The sequence below is a fragment of the Periplaneta americana genome, chromosome 3 (assembly GCF_040183065.1).
Source record: "Periplaneta americana isolate PAMFEO1 chromosome 3, P.americana_PAMFEO1_priV1, whole genome shotgun sequence".
Classification (NCBI taxonomy): Eukaryota; Metazoa; Arthropoda; class Insecta; order Blattodea; family Blattidae; genus Periplaneta; species Periplaneta americana.
The window spans coordinates 94973271-94995296 of NC_091119.1; the positions used below are offsets into that span (position 1 = coordinate 94973271).

General features: G+C 35.5%; 1 protein-coding gene and 2 long non-coding RNA genes across 3 annotated transcripts in view; 2 read left to right on the forward strand and 1 right to left on the reverse strand.

Annotated features, from left to right (window-relative positions):
* Window positions 1-5147: 5147 nt before the first annotated feature.
* LOC138696267 (uncharacterized) lies at window positions 5148-9687 on the forward strand. Its single transcript, XR_011331308.1, has 4 exons — window positions 5148-5499; window positions 5624-5718; window positions 6884-6996; window positions 7666-9687. It is a non-coding gene; the product is annotated as an uncharacterized lncRNA (long non-coding RNA).
* An 858-nt stretch (window positions 9688-10545) lies between these two features.
* LOC138696266 (uncharacterized) lies at window positions 10546-13888 on the reverse strand. Its single transcript, XR_011331307.1, has 3 exons — window positions 13431-13888; window positions 13209-13316; window positions 10546-11813 (listed from the first exon to the last, which is right to left on the reverse strand). It is a non-coding gene; the product is annotated as an uncharacterized lncRNA (long non-coding RNA).
* Window positions 13889-13959: 71 nt separating this feature from the next.
* Window positions 13960-22026, forward strand: part of LOC138696264 (T-cell activation inhibitor, mitochondrial) — a 41763-nt gene continuing 33696 nt past the window's right edge. The window contains exons 1-3 of the mRNA XM_069820957.1: window positions 13960-14572; window positions 20898-21060; window positions 21823-21946. Coding sequence (XP_069677058.1) covers window positions 14547-14572; window positions 20898-21060; window positions 21823-21946 — 313 coding nt within the window. The 5' untranslated portion in view covers window positions 13960-14546. The remainder of the gene's footprint in view (window positions 14573-20897; window positions 21061-21822; window positions 21947-22026) is intronic.

The following is a 22026-nucleotide window of genomic DNA, read 5'->3' on the forward strand; positions in this document are numbered from 1 at the left end:
AAGTGTTCTGCTATGAATATATAATAATAATAATAATAATAATAATAATAATAATAATAATAATAATAATAATAATAATAATAATAATAATAATAATAATAACGGAAGTGCGCACAATGTGCAGGATAATATATTATTTTAGCTTTCGCTGCTGCAGAATTTGGTCAGTGAAACTAATCAGTTTTTACACTCCATCACATGGTATCTTCCACATAGTTCGTCACAAAGTAAACACATGCACTCTTCGTTCGGGTCGTGAAAGCTGGTGTTGCGGCATATTTTGAAGTGGAAGCCGTGGGTCGCGAATCTGGTCACCAGGTGTCTTTGTAGGTAGTTGGCCTCCTTCCAGTCCTCTCTGGCCATGGCGTCCGTGACGTAGAACTCCTCCCATATTTCTGCTTTCTTACGTTGGTGTTCGAGGACGGTGCTCTCGTATGCTGATGTTGATGGCAGTAGGAATTGCAGCCGTAGGTCTTCTAGTAACATAGGTTCTCTGGTTAGCTCATAGACGATTCTGGATGATGCAAATCTGGACAGGCCAAGTACCCGTTTCAGATATGTCGCTTTCACTTTCTCGAGGTCCTTCAGGTTACTTTTAGTGAGGTATTGCCAGACGATTTCGAGGCCATATGTGATGATAGGCACTATTTTAACCGTGAAGATTTTCATCGCCGTTTCCAACGAGATCCTGGTTAGGTACTGAATGTCATTCATGGCGATCATTGCCCCTGCCACTCTGTCTTTGATGTGGGCTGTGTATGTCGATCCATTTTGTTGCAGGGTTATTCCCAGGTATTTAAAAGCCTTTACGTTGGTCAGTGGCTCGCCCTCCAGGTACAGCACGTCTGCTGCCGCTTGTTTTCCCCCTATTTTGAACGTCATCGCCACTGTTTTTGTCCTGTTTAAAGTGAGGTCATTTCCTCTGGCCCATTCTACCAATCTGTCGAGTGCTCCTTGCAGCGTATTTCGTGATGTGGATGCCATGACCATATCATCTGCATACAGATAAGTCGTCAGTCCTTCTGCTTTCGTTGCCTCTACTACGTCGTGTGTCGCTATGTTGAACAACAGTGGACTGAGCGGATCCCCTTGAAGAACTCCTGTTGTCTGGTCTATCGGTGTTGACACTGTTATTGTGTCGTCGATCCGAATACTATTCTCCATCAAGATGTCCCTTATCAGTCTGGCTATGGGGTTTCTCCTTCCTATCAGGTTCTCTAGTTTGGCTATGAGTTTTGTTCTATTGATTGTATCGAACGCTTTTGTGTAGTCCACAAACACCGTGTAGAGTTTCCCCTTCGGGTGGTGGAGCGCTTCTTTTATATTTTCTTGGAGGCATTCCACGGCTTGTATTGTGGAGCGGTTCTTTCTGAAGCCAAATTGTTCTACTGGTATATGATGGTCTACTAGTGCTGTTATTCTTTCTGCGACGAGTTTCGTCAGTATTTTCAGGAGTGTGCATTCCAGAGCGATGCCTCTGTATGTATGAGGGTCACTAGCGTTGCCTTTCCCCTTATACAGCGTTTTAATCCTCGATGTTCTCCAACGCTCTGGAATACTCCCTCTCAACAAGCATTCATTGAAGAGGTCCATCCAGGCTTTTATGAGCATTGGGGCTGCGCTCTTTAAATGCTCGTTGAAGATATTGTCCGGACCACTGGCCTTTTTGTCTTTTGATCCCATGACCAGTCTCAGGACTTCATCCTGTGTGAATGGCTCGAGGAAAGAGTCTTCTTCTTTCTTTGCCGTTTCCTTGTGCGGCCTAGTGTCTTTTGATTGCAGAATTTCGGTGAAGTGCTGTACCCATGTGTCCATGGGGATATCCCTCGGGAACGTCGGTTTTCTTTGCTTCAGGACTCTAAATGGGTCGTTTTCTGACTCCTCTATAATCTCTCTGGCTTTTTCTTCATAGTACTCCCTCTTGGATTCTCTCATGAGTGTTTTGTATTTTCTTCTTTCATTTGCGTATTCTTTGAGAGTCTCTTCTGATCGCGAGGTTAAGGCGCTTTGGAGCTTGTGGAGGGCTAACTGTCTAGCCTGGTAGCAGTTCCTGTTGAACCAGGGTTTTGCCTTCCTTTCATTGGGCTTCGTGATTCTTGTGGCGTTTGTAATAATGTGTTCCAGTTTGTTTACTGCTCTGTCAATGTGTCCAGTCTGTATCTCCTGTTCCGCTTCTTTGATTTGGGTGTGGGACTGTTCTATCCTCTGCGTATCTAATTTCCTTGAGATCTTCGGGTTCCGGGGGCAGGTCGGGCTTTCCTTCTGAAGTGTAAATGTCGTTGCGACAGGCATGTGTTTTCTTGCTGCTATTTTGATCACTTCTTGTGACACCTTCCTGACGCCCTTCATGTTCGTCAGTACAAGGTCAATTGTGCTGCTCCCATTATGGCACACATAGGTTTTCTCGGACGCTTTATTTATTATGGTTAATCCTTCTTCTTCGAGGAATTGTAGGACAGTTTCAGCTTTATGGTTGCGTACATCAATCCTGCAGTTCATATCTCCTGCTATTATCACTAGCTCCTGCTGTTGCGATTGCGCTAGTCCGCCACTTATGATGTCTATGATCTCCTCTTCTTTGTAGTTCGGGTGTAAGTACACGCCTATAATAGTGCACAGCCTCGTTCTAATTATTAGCATTTCAGGTGATTTCCGTACAATTTTAAATGGGGCTAATTCTGGTTTGATGAGGCAGGTGATGCCAATCACTGGTCTGCCTCTCTGGCCTTGAGTGGCAAGCGCGTTAATCGTATAGAAGCCTTTGGCATTCCATTCCTTTCTCAGAAACGTTTCGGTGAGTACTATCACGTCGAACTTTGCGAGGTTATCCTCTGGTATCATGTCCAAAGCGTTTATTAGGCCTTCTGTGTTCCATGTAGCCGTCTTTAAGACGTTGCTCGTGACATTATAATCGTATGCCTTGTCTGCCCTGCCTCCGAAAAATATATTGTCTTACGACGACTCCTCTTGGCCAGAATTCCGGTTGTTCCGCTAGGTCTTTTAGTTCGAACGGGATGCCAACTCTGAATGCTTTGTTTATTCCTTTTACACTTAGTTCTTCGCATTCTATTGCTCCACTTATTCCATTTTCTTCTAGATATTTGATTAGGCCTTCTTTCTCGACGGATTGGTGCAGGCGTCCCACGTATAGCCATGCTGTTTTATCCGCCGGTCTTATGGGTATATGCTATGAATATATAGGGCAGAACAGCGCTCCGAGCGGCGGAATTGGCATTACGAGGGAACCACTTCAGACTCGTTTTTCAAGCTCTATGCGCCAGCTTGTGTAATCTCGTAAGCAACGGTTCTGCTACAAAGTTACACCACAGTCTAATATATACAGTCGCGCAACTTCAACACTTTTTTTGCCAACATTCGCGACACTAGCGCCCAAGCGGCAGGCAAGGCACTGGTCATAGGGTTGATACAACCAGCACGTGCTTTAAAGGCATGCGAGATGTTATAATAACGTTTTAATCATGCGTCGGAATAAAGGCAATGTGTGCAATGACGAAAATTGCAGTAACTACAAGTTTAAATCTCCGAATTTGTCGTTCTTCAGATTACCTAAAGACCAAGAGAAAATCATAACTCAGTCATAACCTATAATCCACGTTGTAGGTAGCCTACGTATTGTGTTCTATAAAACATTTATTACTTATCAGTTACCTATTTGCACGTAAGGAAGGACAGTTTAAATAAAAAAAAAAGTAAATACCTGTTACAGTATATATATATTTTTTTTTGCAGAAATCATATGTGTAAATGTGTAACCATTCCGATTTTGGACAATATATCTACAGTTTTTAATGCAAGTAATTCCATAATTTTTGTATTCGTGTTTTTTTCTTTATATTTTTCAAGAATGTTATATAGCATTCAAGTAGGTATAATGGTGTTAATTTTGCAAGAATTCATGGAGTATAGTAATCCTTTTGCAAAATATTCACTTCTTGAATAAATCCAGACTGTGTCGATAAATTTCTGATGTGTTGGTGTAGATTCATGTGGCAGACGTATTAAGTTCTCAAGAAATAAAAGAGCCTTTTTAAATTTAATATAAAAAGCAATCTTTTCTGTAATAATTTGCATGACTGTTATTGGTGTTGATTTTACATTCCCAGTGATTATTTGAGCCGTTCAGAGCAGAAGTGGTGTAAGTCAAAATCAGGTAATGAGGTTTAAAGTAAAAATTCTGTAAAATACAGCGCAAAGTAGCAATTAATATATCCTTGGTGCTAATCACTGACTATTAATAGTTTAAATACATTCAATATTAACTGCCACTTTGCATGTTCATTTATTTGTTCTCACCTACGTCATATTAACAGTAAGTGCATGTAAATTAGGTATTATATAGGTAGGATAAGTTAAAATTAGGCATTATGTGTGAAAACTGGAAATGTAATGTAAAATGCGGTAAACTTGCCATAAAAATTTAAACCATAGGGCTAACATCAGCACTATTTGTGACTCAAAATAATAAAGGAAATACCGGTTCTTAAGAAATGGAAAAATAATGAACTTCATAATAATGTTTAAATCCTCCCCTTTTCTTTATTTTCAAGTTTACCTCAGCGGCCGAGTTTACCCCAATTTGCGGTATGCAAAATCGTTAATTTCTCAGGAAATAGGGAGAGGAGTTCACCACGCGATGTACCCTACGAGATATGCCCTACAATTTTGAAGCTACTAATTTTTACTCTTCTCGCAGGAAATACAAAGTTCCAATGATTCATAAATATATTTAGGAATGAATTGAATTAACCGACCACGCACGAACAATTATATTATTTCAAACCATGATACGTGATCAGGGCCATAATTCAGTTGTAAGGAGCAGAAAGAATTACGTTTATATCCAGCTTCTAAAACTTGTAGGTTAACTGCGTGTGAAATTCTTTCAGGATTCTAAAGTAGAATTAATAAGAACCATATACACTTATTGTATAGCATAAACATATAAAATAAATTACGCAAAACCCGTTTTCTGATGTGTTATCATATGTCGTGTGCACACTTTTAACTTGCCTGCCGCTAGAGGGATACTGTCGCGCCAGCTGTCAAATGTTGACATATTTTATACGTATGAGTTGCGTGACTGTATCTATTAGACTGTGGTTACACGTTACACTACAAGCTACGGGCCCTATTCATAGACATCGCGCTAGCCCATGCTACGAGCGTTCTAAACTAGCCCCGGTTATAGCCAGGTTACTTTTACAGGATTCAGAGACGCCGATTAATCAGTGGCTACATTAGTCGGCGTATTAGCTTTGGAAACTGTTACACGATGCTGAAAATGCTACTGCGCATGTGCAGACTGGCAATTGTCATGCTCAGACGCAAGCGATTCCGAATCGTTTCTGTTTATTTGTGAGGTTATTGGCGATATTAAACTACAATAAACTATTTGTTTTTTCTTCTGTGGTAAAAAAAGCAAGAAATATACATGGCAGCGTGCGGGAATTCGACTACACAAGAAGAAATGTCGAAAATGTAAGTAGAAATGTTATAATATTATACGTAATATTTTTAGGTTAGGCCTTGACGTAACTATTATGAAATATTGGACTTCAAAGAGTGAATTATTCTAATTCAGTATATATTTATTTACTTTTAGTTGAAGAAATAACTAAAAACAACTGGTGGAGGATGTCCTGCTCCCGAAATTGATGACGTAGGCCTACTAAACGATATGGAATGTTAACATATGAGGTATGTGTTTTTGGTTCTTAGGACATGTTTTTGTAAGTAAGATAGGCCTATTACTTCATGGTAAATGTTTAATGTGGCTCTGGTATGATTATGTCACCTAAGGCTACTCTGAATAGGTACTTGGTAGCCTAATTAATATAACGTAAATAATATATCTTGTAGGAATATAGCTGATAATGCTAGTAAAATGTAATTCACAACAATCGTGAAAATGCAAGCTACGCCTATACTCAACTACCATAAATGCAGTTTGGATAATATGGCTTTGTAAATACCTATAGGGGATTGGGCCACAAACATCTGATGTTAACCCACACAATTATCAATCATACCTTAACGTAGGCCTAATATCTTGTGTACAAGAATTATCAAAACTGAGACCTTATTTTAAAGGGCAGTAGGAACGCCTAGAGATTTCTGAGATATCCTTTTCTCTACTTTGTCAAAAGAAATAGCATTATTTGAGGTTAGAATTACCTACATAAGCATAAGAAATTTGTAGAATCCATATTGATGGTCAGCTATAAAATTTCATTATCTTTTGTGTTTATAGAACGCTAGTAAGTGATTTATAAAATATATATCAAACTCATATTTATTACAGCACTGAAAAAGACAAAACCTCATACGCCTATGTAATCTGTAGTTGTGGTGATGTAAACATAGATTATCTCTTATTGTGTTACAATAGAAAGCCCTAAGAATAATGACAGGAGTGCAAGAAATATTTTCCACCTTAGGCTTTCTTTGAGTAGCCTACATGATGTTTCGTGTCAGAAATCAAAACATCCATAATATAATATTATGATTTATTAAACACACTGTGTATATAATACAAGACAAATTAGATTTCCATTTAACCTCTATTATTCTCAGCTGTTGTAAAACGTTCACTGTTTATGTATTATCTTAAAGCTTTGATGGGTCAAGAGGAAAAATTTAGAAAAGAATTAACAAAATTGCTTTATATTCATTTTTGCAAAATGATGCATAGTTTAATTATGTTTTAAATACTTACTATGTATTAATGAACATATTTTGGCTATTTGCTTAATTTACTTGTTCCACATCTCATAGCTGTAATGCTGATGTAAGATCTATATAATACAATAAGTATTATGTTTACGTTTTCATTTAATATTAATAACTTACATGCTTATTTCAGGATGTCATTATTGCACCATCATCATCATCAATCCCACGTATGTCTGCAATAAATCCTGTCTCCACAATCCCAGGTGAATGGGCGTTAACAGTCTCTACAGTAATCAACAACAGGTAAGTTTAAGATCTCATTCATACCTAAGAATATTGCTAGGCCTATTTATGATTACAATATTATCAATCAATCAATCTTCTTAATGTATCCAGCAGAGCTGTGTCTTCTGCAACTGGTACAGTACTGATGATTTTAATTTACTTTTTTTGTGGTTTATAATAATCATACAGTGTACTGTATATTATTTCAAGGCAGTCCATTGGGTCAGAATGGGACTTTACAACTGTGTACATGATGAAAAATTATGGCTATTTTTCTTTAATGAAGGACAGTTTAGTTAGTATTAAGACATAAATATTAAATGCAACAATAATATTACAATGTATCACTAATATGAAACGGTTAAACAAGGGAACATTAATTTGAATACTAGAAATTGAGTGATACATTGTATGACAGTTATTCCAACCCAACCAACAAATTAATATATAAGTGCTTCATAACAATTAAAATTTATGATTTGCAATATGAAGTGGGATGCATTTGAATCATAGTACATTTTGCAGAAAATTAAATTTTCTTGCATGTTTGGATCAAATGGATAATTTCAAACAATTGATAAATTTTCAAACTTAGACAATTAAAAAAATTCACAGTTTTGATAAGAAGTAGTGTCTTTTGTGTACAGTAGTATGCAAATGATTAACATTTTTTTCGTCTTTCCATAGAACTCTGCTGCAAGATCATCGAGAATGACAGAGTATGAAGAAGTGTTCCTCCTAAGCATGAAGCCCAAAAATTAAACGTGATGAGAAGTTCTATGAATTGCAGAAAACAAAATTGTTATTAGAAATAAAATATTATTAAAGGCAAAGTTAAAAATTATCTGGGACAAATCAAAGAACTAGAGATGTAACTTAGTAGTAGTGGTAATGGTGGTGGTGATGGTAATAGTAGCACTAGTAGTGAAATTTTCTTGAGTTCTTGTCTACTTCATTTCCTTGTGAGCTTCCCAGCAGTTTATAGGAACTTGAAATTCTTCTGTCCCAATCATTTTCTGGAGTTTGGTGTAGAGTAGTAAGTATTCCTTGTTCATTATTATATTTGTGTTGTTGCATGCTACACAGTGTTATGAGTGTAACAAGTTTATTTGATGGAGATATGCTGCTGGACAGTTGTGGCCAGTTTCTAAGCTGAATGGGGCAACTGCATCAGATTGAGGACTATTAGTATTACTGTATATTGGGCTCTAGTAGTGTTTTCAACTTTTTATTTTCACATTGTTGTTTAGTGAATTCTATACATATGTATGTGTTCCTTTTTCTTATTTTAATGTCGGTTAAAAGTTTTGCTGATTTATAAGACAGATTACCGGTACTTATTTATTTTTTTTTGTTTTTGCTGGATTCATCATTCATCGAACCTGTAGTTCCTGAGTTAGAACATATTCCCTGATGGAGGTTTAAGTACCTACCTAAAGCAATTTAGTTACACTTATGTCTATAACTATGCAATTAAGGTGTTATTAGTAGAGAAATTTAATTCAGAGTCTTTAATTTAGGCTTGGAAGTCTCTAATGAATTGATCCATGAATTGAAAAAAGCAAAATTATTATTAGAAATGGAAATGTTAAGAAAACACAATTAGAAAGAAAAGAATAGGGGGAGGGCCTAATGAAAAGCTGGAAATGTTGTTTTCTAATGCCAGGCATTTGACAATAAAGTCATTTGACCTCTTGCACTCCAATATTTTTCAAAGTTATTGTCATGGTCAGCTACTGAGGCACAGATTTGAGGTGTTCCGAATCCATTTCTTGGTTTGAGTTGCGCAATGGACAAAAACTGGAAATGTAGTACTTTAGTGTAATGTTTTCTCTTTTATTACATTGCTGAAACTCATGTTTACAATATCATGCTCTTTCAACTACATTCCTTAATAAATAATATTTTATTTTGTGTTAGAAAAAAATACTTATATTCACCACTTCTTTAAATGAATTTATTTTTTATCAGACAGTCTATCAAAGGTAGAGATGTGATTTTGCATCATATTGTAGGTATGACATGCATACATACACAACAAATTTCATCACAAAATGTTGGATAGTTTTTTAGTTATGAGAGAAATGCTTCATCACTGCACAGTGAACTGTCAACATTTTAAATTTAGAAAAAAATATATATACATAAATATTTTTTTCATATAGTAGAAGGACAGTGTTTTACACGTACTAATTTTCATAATTGTACAAGATACAGTAATGGTGGAAAAAATGTTGAATATTTGCAAAATTTTACTGCTGTAAGCTGTACCTAACCCCTTCAGGTAAATTGAATAAATGTAGCCTGTATGTTAGAGTAAATATCTGGTCGCGGGATTCTTTCCAATGCAGGGCTAAATCTGCAATGCGTCACTCATTTCTTGTAATCATTTTACTGGTGACTTGTCTGTATTTTTGCATGAAACTCATTCAGAAGTTACTAATTTGCATCACTTACAACCTGAAATGAATATGGAACTTAGCAATGAGGAGAAAAATTAAGGTCTATATTTATTTTCTTAATACTCTCACTCTATGCTAAGCGATTTTTTTTTTTTGTAATGGCGTTTGCTTATTCTTGTATTATGTTGATATGCTTTGTTTGGCTTTTCTCCCTTTGTCCTTAGAATGTACAATAGTTTGTAACTTAGAAATAAGTGAATATGCAAAATATGAATAAAATTATTGTATGAAGCGAAGTTTAAACCTACATACGAGTTTTAATTTAATTTACAGAACCCCTGAGTTTCCATTATACTACCCCTTTCTTTGATATTATAAACTTATTAATTTGTCCTACAGAATAATATCTGTAATAGTGACAATTAATAAGTCTATAATATTCTCATAGCTGCAGTTCATATTTCTGTACAGCTTACTGTGCACTAAACTGCGGATTCCCGGCCAACAAGTCACTCAACTGAGTGTGCTCCTAGTATAATGGCAGTTGACATTGGACATAAACGTCAACATATATGCCTAACTTGGAGTCAGGCCACAAAGGGAAACATTGAAGGAGGAGGTTTCCATCTGGTGCTGTGGATTGAATTCAGCGTAGCTCAGTAGTCAGAGCGCTTGGTATGTAGAATCAAGGACCCGGGTTCGATCCCCGGTGCCGGAGCGAATTTTTCTCCTCAAATATTAACCTTTCTTTGATATTTATTTGTGAAAGTTCTCCAAGACTTAAGAATGTGCTATCTATGGTGCCAGTACCTAAAATCAAATATTTTTATATTGAACTTGTTCTACGTCATGGAAAGGTATATTATCATAAAATCCTATTCAAAAATAATCGCATTCTGCCATCTGTTTCAGTGACGTGTGAGCATTAGCACTGGATGCACTATTTATACTTGGAGTAATTTATGTGAGAGTTTTTTTTATTAGACAGTAACTCTGTAATTAAATCAGTCATTTCTAAAAGGACTTTATCCAATCTTTTTGCTAAAATCAATTTAGAACACTATCATATTCTCACTTGAATACGCCTTTCTGATAATGGGGATTATTCCATGTATTTTATTCACATCTATGCAGGCTTCACAATATTCACAGCACTTCTCAGAGGGCCCTAATCCTGCAGTAAGGCGATTTTTATGGAGATGAGATTTTGAAATAAAGCCCTTTCAGAAATTACTGATTCAAATATAAGTTTATTGGCAACATTCCACGTTACACATACTTCAACTTTTTGTTTTACTTCGAATTGACGAAGATGTTAATATATGGACTATAATGATTTTCAGTGACTTCTATAAATAAGGAAGCATAGAAAGTAATTTGTCACACGGTACAGTATGTATATTAACCTTCTGTATACCAACCTCTAAATGTAGGCCTACACCAATCTGGTTACATGTATACTCCAGAATATGCTTGCAAATGAGTACAGGTTTACAAAATGCCCTATGAAAAATTGGTACTATTGCTCTTTTATCGAGGAAACGTTTATATTATAAAGAAATTATCATTAACAGTTCTCTTTTTTCTTTCTAAATAATTTCTTTACAGTTTATGCACACCTTTACTGTGTAGTGTCTGAATGGTCATTGCACTCACATGGCATTCTGTACTACACTTCCCATCCCTATTTCTCGGACATATCTTGCATCTCCCAACTTGTGCAGATGGCTAAGGCTGAAGAGAACTATCTTTGTAAATTGTAATTCTCTGGAGTCCATTTTTTTAACATTTCAGAAATGAACTGCACAAACTAAGCTGGGGATACTCGCTCAGTGATACAAACAGGTACTGGACTGCTGCAATAATAATAATAATTAGAATATTAAAAATTGAGGTGTATATTGCAGGTATAGCAACCCAAGAAACGAATGTATAAGTGATTCATAAGAAATAAAATTGACATAAAATACAAAGTGCACACCAGTGATTTGTGCAGTCAGTTCACATAATTTAGAGTATCTTATATTTTCTTAGATGTTAGAATGAAATAATTTCCAACAAAATGATAATCTTTCAAACTTAAACAATAAAAAAAAAACATATAATATAAGAAAGTAATAGTGTGATTGGTGTACACAGTTACATTACGTGGTATACAAAAGTTTAACATTCTCCCTTACTTTTCATTGGATTCTGTCCATGATCATTTAGAATAATAACACAGTATTTCATTTTTTTTATTTAATTTATTGTGTTCCATAGAAGCTTTAAGATATGGAACAAGTCAAGAGTTGCACACATTCTTGGCAAGATGAGGTGAGGCCGAGGATTCGCCACATATTACCTAACATTTGCCTTAACGTTGGGGAAAACCTCTGAAAAATCCATCCAGTAATCAGTCCAAGCAGGAATCTAATCCAAGCCCGAGAGCAGCTGCAAATAGGTATAAAAACAATTAAAATGGTATAAAAAGATAGCAAGCAGATCAATTAAATTTTCATGCATAGGCAATTGAATTAAGACAATACCTAGCAAGCAGATTAATTCAATTTAAAGGCATAAACAATTAGTTGAACTACACAATAATTTAGGTATATAGCAAGCAGATTAATTCAATTTACAAGTTTAGACATTTTATCAAACAAATATAGAATTCATCAGTTAAGCTTATACAAAAGTACACAATACATTGCAAGTAGAGTAATTCACTTTACAAGCATTAACAAATATTTGTGTACACCATAACCACTATCCCCCAACAAAATGAAGCGTCCAAATTCATTCTGTTCAAATTGCTTCTTAATTCTAATCTCATTGAAAATGCGAGAGTCATAGGCACTTCCTCTTCAACGTGCCACTATATCCAGAATTTGGAAACTTGCATCACTTATAACCTTAAATGAATAAGGTAATATATGTGTTAACTAGCAATTTCATAAAGGACATTTCTATAAAAAATTAAAACTGTTAAAAAAAACTGTCATGTGGGTACACAAATGAAAGCTACGAATGTGATTTGTCACTCATATAAGTGAAATGTATCCTTTTTTTTGTGCAATTTGGTAAAAAATTTCAAGTTTTTTAACTAAGCAACAGTTTTTATTCTTTGAGTTTTTTTCATTCTGATATTTAGAGCTGCTAACAGCTGACCTTCTAGTAATTCTCCAGAAAAGCTACATTGAAGGAGGAACAATAGATATTTGCTTCACTGACTTACGTGACATATATACAGTAGGCCAAATAAACATGTGGTTTTAGTCAGCAGCCACAAATACTTTCAACATAAAAATCGTTTAATAGTTACTTGGGTACTGTTACTTACATACTGTAATGCACTGTTGTAGCTCCCACACTCCCATTTATTACCAATATAACACCATTTCTCTAATAATTCTCCCTCGACTTCTCGCATGTTATATTAGTAATTAGTTAGAAGGAGGGGGGGGCAACAACATTGAGGCGATTTTTTATTGTGTCTTCTTCAGTGTAGCTTTTCTGGAGAATTACAAATTACAAATCCTTTTTCTTGTACCATTTAACTGAAATAATGTAATATAATGCATTACTATCTAAAATGTAAATAAAGTTCTCTTCGTACTCTGCTTATACACCTTGCATATACGAATCTGTGATAGATTAGGTTAGATTATTTTTGGCTTTTATAATGGCTTGCATATATGACCAACTGCATCTCTACAAAAAATATCTCACAAATTCAACGATTTTCATATCGAAATCATCGGAACTACCTCAGCGCTAGTTTCACCAAAATTTCAGCCTAGGTCTACATAACCTCTTCCGGGTTGTAATTTCATTTACAGTACGTACCTGAACCTTTAATAGAGAATACCATCCTTTTCGGTTGATATATATTTGTGACAGTTCTCCTCCTACATTTGTTATGGGTATGTGCGTGCCATCTATGGCGCCAATAACCTAAAAATGATGAAATATCACAATAGGCCTACTGTACCAATATGGTACCGGTACAGTACAAATTTCTCTAAGAAAGCATTCACATACAATATTCAAATCATGAAATATAATTACCTGAAGAGAATCTTGCGATGTCGTCAAACTTTCTCGCAGTGTTATTCGTTTTTCTTCCCTAGGAAAACGTACGTAACGAAGCGCAAGTCCAGTGATTGCTACTGACACATTCGTTATTATACATCTTACAGAAGCCTGACTAATGTTGTGTACTTCATATTTTCTAAATATGTCCAATCTCGGTAGGTACGTCTTCCTCCTACATATCACATCACGAATTCGACGTACATAACCCACATTCACTGCATCATAACAGCCATCTTGCTAAGCTAGTCGGCCTCTAAACTACCCTACCGGCGGGGGCTAAAATTTAGCCAGCCAAACCCCTCTTAATACACGTATTATCGCTAACACTAGTTTATGAATACGAAAAACGTTAGTTCGCTGATCATCCACCGGAAGTAGCTATTTAACCCGCTCTAAGAATGTCTATGAATAGGGCCCTAAAGTGACTAAAAGTTAAGCTACGTTTAGTCGAATTCGGCCATGGTTGGCAACATCTCACTGCCTCTAGATCTTTGAACGTAAAAAATAAAAGATAAAATAATTTATTGTAACGAAACAGCGAATAGGGAATGCTAAATAAAATTATTCGAAGAGGTGTGTACAAAACAATGCAACTGAAAGCACTGTCAAAATCAGCAAAATTCAGTACACTGACAAAAGCTTATAATGATACAAACATAGAAAGGAAACCATGAACTTTTTATTGGAAAACTATCCATGATTTGCATATGAATGTATGAAAACAATAGTGGCAGTGCTAGCTGAGTTATGCCAAATGGTTTGGCAGTTACAATGATTGAAACTGTAAAGTATTGAGCTTGGCTAAGGAGATAATTGGACAGAAACATTTAAGGTGTGTTATTTGCAGTTAAGTGGTCGCGAGTGTGCGGGACGAGTAGGCAATGTGCTGATAGTAGTTTATTACGTCGTATTACGTCACGAATCGTAGTTTTGGATGATTATATTAAGGGTTTTGATAAAAGAGAAATGAAGACAGCCCTAGAGAAGATGTAACTTTTAATGTTTGTTGTGTTCATGACGTGTGCAGCCATTCAGATTCATGTCTGACGACTGTTTACTGCCAAGCACTGAGCCGCAATCATCTCATTCATGGAGAGGTTATGTTGTAGAAAATGGTAAGTATCGTAGAGGTCATCACCTAGTATAAAGGCTGAGGTAAAACTTCGGTGTCTCCGCACACTACACAATTTCTCGGATCGAATCATTTAAATAATCTCGTCAACCAACCCACTAACCTTGTCACATACTTCGACTTAATGTCACTAGCTGTCTCCTCATTTAACCCATCTAGCCCATAAAGAAATTTAAATCACACACCAGTTCCATGTGTGGTGCGGGGCGATATTGAAGATTGGCCAAGACGGATTTCTTGCCCAAATTTTCGAAGAATCTTCGATCCCGCTACGCACAAAACGCTGTAGAAAAAAACTTACGATGAAACTAGCGCTGAGATAGTTCTGGTGATTTAGGAAGTGATTACTTATTTTTATATAATTAAAAAAGCCCTCAAAATTAGCACACCACTCTAACACGATGTGATCACAACGAAAGCGCCTCAACCCGTTCCAAACACCTTTTTTTTATATATCCGACTGATGATTTTCTCAGAAATTTTCACACGAAATCACGTAATCCAGTGGTACCACTATTATGTTTAAACATAATAGGAGAAGAAAGGAGTGCTTTGGTAGTTAAATAACTACCAAAGCACTCCTTTCTTCGGTTCAGAGTAAATTTGTTTGTCCACCGCTGTGGAGTAACGGTTAGCATGCCTGACCGTGAAACGAGCGGGCCTGGGTTGAAGTCCTTGTTGAGACAGGTTACCTGTTTGAGGTTTTTTCCAGGGTTTTTCCTGAACCCAACAAGAGCAAATGCTGGATAACTTTCGAAGTTGGATCCTGAACTCATTTCGCTGGCATTATCATCATCTCATTCAGACGGTATATAACCATAATAGTTAAAAAAGTGTCGTAAAAAACTAACAAAAAAATTAATAAATCTATTTGTGTACCAGTACCTATCTATCAAAATACGTACATTCAAGGCAAGATTTTCAATCTTTCGTGCACTGAGTTATTTATTCGTAGCTATTATTGGTGATCTTATACAGGAGTAAAGATAGAATGTGAATGTTAGGTCAAACGTTCTAAATAAAGCAAACAAACCAATCTTAACGGACTTATTTTCATTATTGACAATCATTGTAACCATATATATATATATATATATATATATATATATATATATATATATATGCAATATTTAATTTCTGCGAAAGAGTTTTTTTTCTTATGATAATCTAGACACAGAATTCTTATAAGGTCCATGAGTCCCAATACCGGTATGAGCAGTTAGTGTCATAAGTTGATGATTGCCCAAAATATCTTGTAGGCCTACCAATGTTATTTGACATCGTCCTGATATCTTGAAGGTACGATCGAGCATATCGTCTCTATCTTTGCGAATATTGTGTTGCATGGAAAGAAGAACAAGGGCAATCTATTCTCATTGATGGGTTTTCTCCAATTTTTAGATGTTTCTGGGATCACCGTTAGATTGGAAGAGAAACAAGAATTTGTAGTAGACATCGTTTTAGGAAAATAAAAACTAGAATTACAAACTACCAGAATGTGCATAGAAAATATACTAAGGTCTTGAATTTATCTCTTATCTTTTCTTCCACATGCTGAGTTCTCCAACAGCTGTAATTGGCTTTGACAACTTAGTGTGATCAACTGCTGAAAGTGGATTTGCGTTCACATATTTCACCGTTATGATCTTTTGCAAAGAGATTAAACCCCCAACTGGATAATAATATAAGTAGTGTAGAATAGACATAAGATATTTTTGTCAACAAACACTTAATAGCCGAGGTTCAGGTGGCAAAATAGATGTGTAATTTTGCAGTGGTAAGAGTAGGTTTACTTAGGTTAGTGTGAATCTGTCTGTTGTTAGCAGTGCGAAAAACAAATGGCAGTACCTATCCTTTCTGAACAGAAGAACAGTGGGCCTGTGCCGTTTTTACCAAGAAAAATTTGATTTCCTTCTTTATCCCTCCACCCTTCCCACTCCTAATGACAAGTATCCCCACTGCCAGTGACAAGGTTAGACAAGATTTGATGAAAGGATGCATTAGTGACAAGTAACCCCACTGTTAATGATGGTGTTAGGTATAGCCCCACTGTTAGTGATGGTATTAGGGTAGGGTTTGATGAAAAATGGATTAGTGACAAATAGCCTCACCAGCATATAGGGAATTAAAAGTATGGACACTGTGCATCTGTACCTTTGATGTACTGTAGCAGTGTCTTATTTCGATGACTTTCAAACCAGCTGTACTGGCATCAGCGTGAGATTCTGCTTCTCTTCCCTAGAGTTGACCTGATATTGCAGCAGCAATCTTGAGAAAGATGGAGAGAGAGTGTATACAGTATATATTGATTTTTTTTGTTTACTCAGCTGCTTCCTTGTGAGATGTGTGGGAAATTGCAAAGTTCTTTTTGTGTGGGAAATATAACGTTTTTTGTGCTCAATTTATACATATTGTGTTGTGCCCATCCTGTCTGACAATAATATTATTTTATCAGTTAATGTTTAATGTGATTCTAAATTACTTGAAATTTAAAATATAAAATTGTGTTGTAGACTCGTATTGAGTGGAAAGGAAGCAAGCTCATAACCAGTGGCCTGCTGCCTGTGTGGGGCCATACTGTGAAGAGGGGAGATGGGAGGTATTCAGCGCAGTTTCTAATAAAAATGGAATCTCAACTTCCTGAGTGTAACTGTCAAATAGAAAAACTTTTAATACATGGATGTGGTTCTCAGGACTGTTCTGAAAAGAAAAGACTTATTGAAATTGGGCAGTCAATGTGCGATCTGAAAGAACTTGAAGTAAAAAGAAAATCATGTGTGAGAAAGTTTAATTTAGAGCAGTATAGCAAAACACGATGGCTATGTGGTTGCTGCATTATAGAAAAATTATTTTGTTATCCATGTCTTTTGTTTAATAACGAAAAAAATGTATGGAAAAAGACTGGCTTCAGTGACGTAAACAATCTCCATAAAGCATTGAAAAATGACATGAAATCTCTCAGGACCACATTGTTGGAACAATGTAATTTGGAATATTTGGCATATCTAGGGTTGATTTTCAACTTGACAATCGAGCGCCTGGTAACATAACGAGAAGGTGAAGGAAAACAAGAGAATTAGTTAAACACTTAATTGTTATTGTCTATTATTATGAATCGCTATTTGTTAAAGGAGTGGAAGTCACATTTTTTTCACAATTCATTTTTTATTGACACATCAATTTATGTTAGAAGGATTTTAAAAAACCCAGTACAAATGGTTAAATTGCAGCATACAGTTTATAATTTATGTCAAAAGGGCGAATGTCCTGGACAGTCTTTTTGTCTCTTCTGTAAAAGTTGTATTTTTTGAACTTCCGCCCTTTTAAGAAATAGCGATTCTTAGGAAAGAGAGAGCTGGTTCTCGATGGTCATGAAGTGATAATTCAGTTTACAGAGGTAATTATGCTGAATTAGTTTATTTATTAAGGAAATAGATTCTATATTGAATGCCCACATTAAGGATAGTAACGCATTTACAGGTTTATCTAATCAAAGTCAAAATGATCTGATTGAATCAGTAAGTAATTACAACAGAAATTAGAAAAGAAGGCCACAATGCCCCATTTATTGCAATAATGCTAGACGAGACGACTGATATTCGAAGCCAGTCACAACTCTGTACAGCTGTACTGTAACTTATATACGAGTATTAACTAGTAATGAAGTAATACAAGAACAATTTGTAGGATTTTCGGATGTGAGTGCAGATCGAACTGCGTCGGCATTAGCAGATCGGGTTATTGACTGTATAGTTCAATATAATTTTGGTAGTAAAATAGTGGCTCAAACATATAACGGTGCTGTGGTCATGTCGAGTGAAATTAATGGCCTAGAAGTTAAAATCAGAATTTTCTGAATGCCATATTCATTCATTGTATAGCTCATAAACTTAACCTTGTGCTTTCACAGTCTGTGTCATGCATTTAAGAGTGTAGGCCTAATGTATTTTTCAAAACTCTTAACAGTTTCTCTTCTTTTTTCTCAAAATCATCAAAGAGGACTCATTATTTAGACCAAGACTGTACATGATTTGTGCTCACCGAGCAGACTCGCAATGGAATAGATTACTTAGAACACTCGACCTGTGTATGGAAAAGGAGAGAGAGGGGATAAGAGGTAAAAGAGAGGTTGGGAGTTTACAGGCGACAAAAATGTATACACATACACAGAATAAAGAGCTTTTCATATGGATTTAGAATTAATTATTTGCTTTGTATATATTTTGAGAGTTCATTAGGATACAGTGCTTCTACTATCTCAATTATACATTCTTTTAGGAAATCACCTTCATTGAATGGCTTTCCTGATGTAGCAATTTTATGCGCAATTTTATAACTTACACATAGTGGTGCTCCATTTATTGGTCTGTATTCGTCAAGAGTCCTGTATATTGAAAGAAATGAAAAGAAATAAAGTTTTCTACCTATGCAATTTTGAATTTAAGTTCATAACTTTATTGCCACTCCAGATGGAAAAATATTTTTTTCAATGTAGTTTAAATTTTAATACTGCGATCCTGTTTCATTATTATTATATTAATAGCAGGTTTGCTGAGCATGCCCACTTTCTTTCCAGGGTATGCCCGGGCGACTGAGCATGTCCATAGTTGGCGCCTATGACCTTGTTGGTATTTACAAATTATAGTAAAATGTAAAGATTGCCATTTTCATATCTCGTTGGGCCAACCAATGTAAAGAATCTCAATTAAAAGGACACACGCATATATTCAAGAAATTATATTACGTTCTTACCGATTTAAGTTTTGAATGAAGTTATCATTTTTCATATGAATTATTCTTGATTGAATTGATTTATAGAACTGACTATGAATAAAACTCGTTCATTAGTTCAGGAGAAATTGTTACAGACAACATGCTGTATTCAGCTTTTTAGTATAAGGATGCTTATTACTTGTGTAAAAATTTCGAAATCGATATTTTTGTATAGCATAGGCAATTAATCAATCAAATGCTCAGAACATTGGATTTTGTCCATTTGTTTTATAATATCTCAATAAACGTCTGTGATGTTATTAACACTTTTGTCTGAAATGTTGATAGCTTTGCAGTTTAATATGTACTGCAAGGTCTTCTCTGCAGAGAACTTATTTTGGCTATGTATAAATTCCAATTCTGAATAAATGCATTGCCAAACAGTCATGTCTGGTTACTAGTCTGAAGATAGCTATTGCTGTTTTCTTGAAAATTTAAAAATCAAATTTTTATTTATTTATTTATTTATTTTTTTAATTTTGCACCAAGATTTATTTTCACTAACTTATTTTTATTATTATTTAATATTACCCTTTTACATATTTTTCTTTATTAATAATTTTACTGAATAATACGAAATATTAGCCACCGGCGTGGCTCAGTCGGTTAAGGCGCTTGCCTGCCGGTCTAAAGTTGCGTTCGGGCGCGGGTTCGATCCCCGCTTGGGCTGATTACCTGGTTGGGTTTTTTCCGAGGTTTTCCCCAACCGTAATGTGAATGCAAGGTAATCTATGGCGAATCCCCGGTCTCATCTCGCCGCCAAATATCATCTCGCTATCACCAATCTCATCGACGCTAAATAACCTAGTAGTTGATACAGCGTCGTTAAATAACCAAATAAAATAAATATAAAAAAAAACGAAATATTGGAATGAAATCTTTGTTGGATTATGGTTCCTTTCTTTGGCAAAATTTCATTTCCTTCCAATTTACGTTGAGAAGGTATCCATTGTAAAGCAACTACTTTTGTCTGTTTTTGTAGGAACTTAATATTGTTATAGATTTCTCATACTTTCTTGTCTTCTGATGTTAATGAAACAATAGCCTGAATTGCAGATTTTGAATGACAAAATGTGGCTGCTTTAATAAATGAATTTATTCTGTAAATTAATTGTTGTAGCCCGGTATTAATAGCTTTTAATTCCTTATCCTAGTGTGTAGTGTAAGGTAAAGGCAAACAGGATTACAATGAATACCTGCTCCAATTATTTTGTTACAGAAATCCATCTGTGTAAATGTGTAATCATTCTGATTTTGGATAATGTATCTAAGTTTCTAATACTAGTAATTTAACTATTTCTGTTCTGTTTCTTTATATTTTCCAAAAGTTGATTATATTGTATTATATTGATTTATTCGTTGTGTTAATTTTTCTGGAATGCATGCTGGTACTTTCCCTTTATATTTTGTACAATGAGAAAATAAGAAGTGGTTAATTCTTCGTACTTTATAAGTTACAATATTTCCTTCCCTTAAACTTACTAGTTTATTTGCTGTCAGTTCTTTTTATTTGGATAATTTTCTGACTCTTACAGGCTTGAATTGCAGAAGAGTAGATGTCTGTTGATGCATTGTACTAATGTTGGAGTCTTGTCAGGATTATGTCGATTTCTCAGCACTGCCGAAGTATCAACAGCTCTGAGGCCATTTTATTTCTCTGTTCATCCTGACTTATTTGGCCGGTATCCAAATGAGAGGGTATGTTTGAATGAATGCTTTACATCTTGTGTTTCTGTGAAAGAAGTAGTTGGCAATGTGCATTATCCCCAGCTACTGTTTGATCAGTTTATAGCTGTGTGAAATGAGTAACTGCAGAAATTCATTGTTAGTTGAAAATCCTAATATTTAAAAGTTATAAAAAATATTGCTGTTTTTTTTGCGTCATGAAATGGTTGTGTCAATATTTTTCTGGCTTGAAAACTTAAAGATGGTGCTTAAAGTGCTTTATATAATGTAAAGTGCTCTGAATGGCTCATATATATATATATATGAGCCGTTCACAGCAGAAGTGGTGTAAGTCAAAAATGGGTAATAGGGTTAAAGTAAACATTCTGTAAAATACAGTGCAAAGTAGCAATTAATATTCAATTTATTTAAACTAGTAGTAGTCAGTGAATAGCACGAAGGACATATTAACAGCTACTTCGCGCTGTATTTTACAGAATTTTTACTTTAAACCTCATTACCCAGTTTTGACTTACACTACTTTTGCTCTGAATGGCTCATATAAGGGTGAATGGGAGAAGAGTTCGGGGCAGAAGAAGATATCAGATGATAGACCGACATTAAGATATGTGGATCATATGCAGAGACTAAGAGGAAGGTAGAGAATAGGAAAGATTGGGGAATGCTGAGTTTGCAGTGAAAGACCTGCACGTGGGCAGAACACATGTATGTATATATGTATGCATTATGTATGTATGTTTTGATAATTTATATCTTTTTTTGTTTCTGTTACAGTCTGTCAATGAAAACTCTTTGAAGCAGCTAAGTTCTTACATCGAAACCTTGCAGCATAACCGCCCCACGCAGCCCACCATTGTCACATTCTATCTGCGCAATCAGCGTGACACCACAGTTAAAGGTGATTACATACAGTGCCTTTAAATGCCTGATAGCTATCTGGACAGTAAGGGGGTAGTGTCTTAAGAATATCTCTCTCTC